Source organism: Dreissena polymorpha, chromosome 9 (assembly GCF_020536995.1).
Source record: "Dreissena polymorpha isolate Duluth1 chromosome 9, UMN_Dpol_1.0, whole genome shotgun sequence".
NCBI classification, from domain to species: Eukaryota; Metazoa; Mollusca; class Bivalvia; order Myida; family Dreissenidae; genus Dreissena; species Dreissena polymorpha.
Genome location: NC_068363.1, coordinates 37800230 through 37806748, shown reverse-complemented (window position 1 = coordinate 37806748; position 6519 = coordinate 37800230). Strand labels below are relative to the sequence as shown.

Here is a 6519-nt window from a genome sequence, read left to right as displayed (position 1 = left end):
TAAAATGTACCCGATAAATTTCACGCTAAATCAGTCGTTGTCGGCTTTTTTAAAATTAATTATATTCACATTTATGTCATTTTCTGTACAATGGCCTCGATGTTATTGAAACTCTTACTCAAAAAGCATATTGATGCAGTTTAAAAAAAAAAGTTTGTTGAAGATCATCGGTAGCGCGTTTTACCACATCGGATTTGGGGCGGAAATACAACTCGGGTACCATTGTGTCACACCGGTCTTACTAACGTAGTGACGTCACCATCTATGTATAGAATGACTCGGGTACAGTCTAATATCGACAGGGTACGATTAAGTATATTTACCGTACCCGGGGTACATGTAAGTATACGTTAGTGTGCGAAAAGGATGAAGGCGGAAGAAAGTAGCGCGCGGTCCTAACGAACCGAACTGAAGGTCTTGGCGATTATGCTTTTGTTTAGATACTGGCCATTGAATTTCCTTTGCCATGATTATTATATTTTTTTATGGAATATATTGAAATATTTTGTTCTAGAGACATATCAATAAAGCTAAGTATTAATGAAGCTTAATAAATTAACGATTTCAGCTCTTGATTATAACACAGAAAGGGTGTTAATTTATGATGAAACAGCGTATATAGCGGACTCTCTTGATATTTTTCGGCTTTGCATACTTCAAATATTATGGGTGTCAAAACATTCATCGTTTGTTGTTTATTATCAAAAATGTGATTATGTTAAATTATATGAAAGGTTATTAACCATAAATGTTTCACTATTATTGTTGTTGCTGATAGAATAATGGAAATACAAGGAAATTAAAAGAAAATTGCTTTTTTATATTTTGATAATATTTTTTAGTGTTTTTGTGAATGTTATTTTGTTGATTCACTACACGGACTCTAAATTACACGGATAAGAAACGGGACCGTTACGCCAAATATCTTGTTGTGTCTAAGTCACGTGTCCGTGTCGTAACTATCGATCTTTTATCGAAGCGCCGAGGTTATACATTTGATGTACCCACTCACGTATTTTGTTGAATTATAGTTTCATTTCTAGGCCGATTTTGACAAATTATACATCATTAGAAAGCTTACGTAACGTAGTTTTCAGATATATAAATATATATTAAGTTTTTCTTCTGATTTCGGCAGCCCGGCGAGTTATAACTTTAACTTTTGCAAATATCATACCGTTTTGGAGTTTTAGAATCTAGATTTACGGTTGACATGTTCGTACTTTATACCGATTTGTAGCGTTTGTATTTGGAGTTCAGTTTTAAAAATAACATCTTGCTTAGGAGAATAGAATTCTGTATATGATAGAAAAAAAAATGGTTTAAAAATGAAAGCAAGTAAGGATGAAGGCGGAAGAAAGTAGCGCGCGGTCGTAACGAACCGAACTGAAGGTCTTGGCGATTATGCTTTTGTTTAGATACTGGCCATTGAATTTCCTTTGCCATGATTATTATAAAAAAAAATTATGGAATATATTAAAATATGTTGTTCTAGAGACATATCAATAAAGCTAAGTATTAATGAAGCTTAATAAATTAACGATTTCAGCTCTTGATTATAACACAGAAAGGGTGTTAATTTATGATGAAACAGCATATATATATATATACAGTATAGCGGACTCTATTGATATTTTTCGGCTTTGCATACTTCAAATATAATGGGTGTCAAAACATTCATCGTTTGTTGTTTATTATCAAAAATGTGATTATGTAAAATTATATGAAAGGTTATTAACCATAAATTATCAATTAATTAAAATTATTTAAAGATTCTTGAAAATCACGGTAAACTGTCTATGCATGTATATTGAAATATCTTTATAAGTTATCAGAGTTATAAATATATAGAATTCTAAATTGTAACTCTGTATTATTTGTATTTTTCGGAAAGATTATTTAACCCCCTTGTGGTCAAATGAGAATTCTGTTTTTAATCATATTGTTCCGTACACTACAGTACCACGGAGTTTTTTACCGGTACCCGCTAAATACGTTAAATGTTAAGTATTAGATATTTTTAAATGTTTAAAATGTACATGTATAGGTATTAAGCACTTATAATTATTATGATTAAGCTGGCTGACATCTATACAGTATTTAGTTTATGGCAATCTGTATGGGCAGATGACTATAAATGTTTTCAATACGCTACATATCTTATAAACGCAAAATTGAGTATTTGGCGTTACATTACTCCAAGAAATGACCACTAATACCACGAGAAGACATGGAGGTATCATAAAAAGTGTAAACTGACCAGACATTGCCACCTGTGGTTAGGGACCAATATACAAGTATAGGTCCCTGCTGTGGCGTATGACACCATAGTGTTATTTAGTATTGGTCGGCACAGTATCTGATCATAACGATATAATTTATGGCGCACCAAAGGGGTCGAAACTTTAACTTCTGCTCGAGCAGAAAAAAATGCTGCTCTAGCAGCATTTAAATGCTGCTCGAGCAGCATATTGCTGCTCGAGCAGCAATTTACTGGTCGAGCAGCATTTAAATGCTGCTCGAGCAGCAAAATTCCTGCTCGAGCAGCAATATGCTGCTCGAGCAGCATTTATTTTTAGAATAAGCCATTGAACCCGTCAGCCAATAAAATTTGAGCTTACAAACGGACGACATTAGCTATCTCTACGGAAACGAAATAGACCGGTGTAGCGTCAATATTGTCAGATCGTGAGATCTGACGTTTTCACAGTACCTCCGTGATATTGCTCCGATCAGTCGCCGTGAAAAATGTCGGGTTATGGAGGTTTTGGTAAATGACAAGTTCGGTAAATTGATTTATATAGTAAAAGCCGTGGAGGTTTCGGTAAATTTATTTTATATAGGAGGTATACCTATAACGAGGTGTTAATGACACATATTATCGGCTTACAATAACATTAGGGGCATTTATTTGCAAACTGTGGATTAATTGTGATGTACATTAATTGAGTTGTTTGGCACTAATTAAATTATCTGTTTAAATGTACGGACTTGATTTTATCAAATTAGAGATGTTTGCAAAGTGTTATTATTAATTATCCAGGCTTGCAACCTATTAATATTCTAATCGATGGAGGTAAATTATATATTAAAAGTTTATCTTTAGGTCATGATCGTTTTGTATTTTATATATGTTTTTAAACAATTAGTTGATAAAAACGCACGAACAACGACTTGGAAGGTAACTATAATACAATTAGCATTATTAATTTATAAGTAAGAAACAATTCACAGTTTCACATTGGATATTATTCGTATATTAATATTATACTTTCATAGTATACAAAATCGGTAGTAAGCATTTGTTTCATACGACTGTTATTAAAAACTGATAAAAAATGACATAATCATGTTATTAAGTACAAACATATGTTTTTATTATAATTACAGAATGGCATAGACGCATCAACGCACGAGCGTGTTCAGCCAACCTTGGTCTTTACAAGTTGGCCAACCTTCTCAGAGAGGAATCTGAGACAGTTGATCTACATATATGGCTGGTGAGCCAGCACCTTCTCACGAAGATCAGACGGAAGAAGTATGTTACGATACACGGCAGACTACATCAAGCATGGGAAGAGGAGAAGCTGACAACCACTGAACTTCTGAGGATCATCAGCCACATCAATGCCCTGGGACCATCCACAGCGGTCCACCACATGCTCGACGACGACGAGTCTTGAACGATGAACGACTGATATGGTTGAAATGTAACATTAAATTGAACAGTGTCGTACATGTATCTCATTTGTATTAGAAATGTAATTAAATTAAATCAGCATGCGGAAAATCTGAATGATAATAATGTGTCGTATTAATATTGTAGTGTGTCAAAAATGTATGTTATTAATATGTGATTACTCCCTCATTTTTTAAATGACATGAAATATTTAAATATATATATTGTATCCATGTTTTACTTGTTGCTTATTTATAATATATGGCAAATAAAACGGATTACAAAGTAAATCAGTTATTATTTTTTTATTGAACCGATTTGTTTAGGCAAAAAATGATATCAGTTATTTTGGCCGTAAAACCCATTGTTCCAGTACAGTAGCCAGGTGCCTGTGTATTAAGTTGATAAGATAATGATCATCACAGCAGCTTGCTATTACACAGTGTATTCATTCTGCTGGCGTTGTGTTAGATGTCATTTTTATCAGTTTTCAATTATGTGTATCTCTTCGCTTAACTCATTTATTACTTTTTATTAATTACGTACACGTATTAAATTTTATATATTGTTTTTTCTTGTGTTTTTCTCAACCAGAAAGAAATAATAAAACATATAAATAAATATAAAATTCAACATGAAATCATTTTTATTCAATCATATTTTACAAGAAACTTTTAAAAATAGCATTAAACTTAATTGAAGAGCTTACATTGATTCCGCCATAAATCATTACTTCTTATTACTATTATGTTATTTAAATAAAAGCACCAATTAAAAAAAACAGTATTGCGTTATTTAAATCGTAAAATTAACCAAAAATTTCCTAACAGAATTCGTTTTTCAGAGGTAGCTCATTCATTTCCCTTAATTCTTTACCTTAGGCATAGCATTAATTACTCAACTCAAAATTAATCCACAGTTTGCAAATAAATGCCCCTAATGTTATTGTAAGCCGCTAATAGGTGTCATTAACACCTCGTTGTAGGTATACCTCTTCTATAAAATCAATTTACCGAAACCTCCACGGCTTTTACTATATAAATCAATTTACCGAACTTGTCATTTACCGAAACCTCCAGCACCCAAAAATGTCAGATTGATGAAAAATAATATTTAACGCATTGTTGTTTCAATTCAACTTAATTTCGCGTTTTTACAGCTTGCAGTTATTTTCGGACATCTTTTTTTCGGACGTTGAACCTAAACACATTGTTCACAACAAAGATATCAAAACAGTAGTTCTAAAACCATGCAAACATTTGAATTTTAAAACGATTTTCGTTTCAAATGTTATATATATCGATGATGTACATGCATTACGTTGTAAAGAAATATGGTAATGCCTACTTTACAGTCATGAGTGTTGCACTTTTTTAATACAAAGATAATTATAACATTGATTTAAGAAAATATTTTCAGATTATATATATATATATATTATTTCAGCTTAAAAAAGTTAAAAACTGATTATGAACCAAATTCAGTTCCAGAAATATATAATCCCAATCGGTGTTTTTATCATTATTTTAGCTAATTCACATGTACACTCAATTCAGGAAAACTATTTTATTATATTTCACACAATCATAGTTACCACTATCATCATTTATTTAATATGTCAATAAGCTTGATTGGCAATTGTCGCTTTGGCTTGGGTAATGCTTTAAAGTACCCCGTGTACTCTTAAGTATACTTTAATGTACCCCGGGTACGCTAAATATACTTAAACGTACCGTTGGTCTGTCTGTCAGTGCAGTCACTCACAAACTTGTCAGTGCTCTATCTCAGAAACTCAATATAAGTATTCAACATGAAACTTTATGGGTGTATAAATATAGCTGAGGAGAGGTGCCATGTACAAGAACCATAACCCGTCGCTTTCTGAAATAAGAGTTATTGCGCTTTGTTGTTTTTCTATGATGTAACTAGGGCTATATCTCAGATACTATACAAGATTTTAACATGAAACTTCATGGGTGTATAATTATCAATGCACGAGAACCATAACCGTATACTTTCTTACATAACGGTTATTGCCCTTTCTTGTTATTGTTATTTTATGATGTAACTTTTCAGGGCTATATCTCATTTATAGAACCATGCATAAGAACCACAACCCTTCACTTTCTTAAATAAGAGTTATTGCCCTTTGTTGTTTTTGTATGATGTAACTTTTCAGGGCTTTATCTCAGAAACTATAAATACAAGATTTCAACATAAAATTTAATGGGTGTATAATTGTCAATGAGAATAAGTGCCATGCACAAGAAACATAACCCTAGTACATATGTACATGTCTGATGTTACTTTACAGGACTATATCACAGATACTATACACGATTTAAAGATGAAATTTAATGGATGTTAAGATATCAATGAGGAGAGGTGTCATGCACAAAATCTATAACCCTACACTTTCTTATATATAAGAGTTATTGCCAATTGTTTTTTTATGTTGTTACTATTAAATAAGTGAGATAAGGGTACAACCCTTCAAATAAACTTTTCTGTTAGTTCTGCACCCATCAATACTCAAAATTTATTTGGCTGGGATATCAATTTAAAGAAATTGCTTATTATTAGTCTAAACGTTGAAATAGACCTAATATTTTAAGTAGCAATGAGAATATAAGACACAACAGACTCATCAGTCATCAGTATTATGTTAGCATATCTTTAGTCGGTTACTGAACTAGGGCAAATAAAGTTGAAGTTTATCAGGTGGTCTAAAAGTCCTCACCGCCTAGCAGATAAGTCTACAAAGTATTTTAAAGCCGGTTCATGAACATGAAATGATAAGTCATTTACGCCATCGGGATTATTTATTTTAAGTCAATATG

The 6519-nt window shown here is 32.2% G+C and overlaps 1 protein-coding gene across 1 annotated transcript; it reads left to right on the top strand.

Annotated features, from left to right (window-relative positions):
- Positions 1-2615: 2615 nt before the first annotated feature.
- On the top strand, positions 2616-3823 carry LOC127845208 (uncharacterized). The gene is made up of 2 exons (XM_052375999.1): positions 2616-2770; positions 3391-3823. The coding sequence occupies exons 1-2, from the start codon at positions 2749-2751 to the stop codon at positions 3681-3683; spliced, it is 315 nt and encodes a 104-aa protein (XP_052231959.1). The 5' UTR covers positions 2616-2748; the 3' UTR covers positions 3684-3823.
- Positions 3824-6519: the final 2696 nt, after the last annotated feature.

Coding starts and splice junctions, on each gene's coding strand:
- LOC127845208 (XM_052375999.1), top strand. CDS start 2,749: ATGTCGGGTTATGGAGGTTTTG. Junction 2,771..3,390: donor GTCGGGTTATGGAGGTTTTG/GTAAATGACAAG, acceptor TTATAATTACAG/AATGGCATAGACGCATCAAC.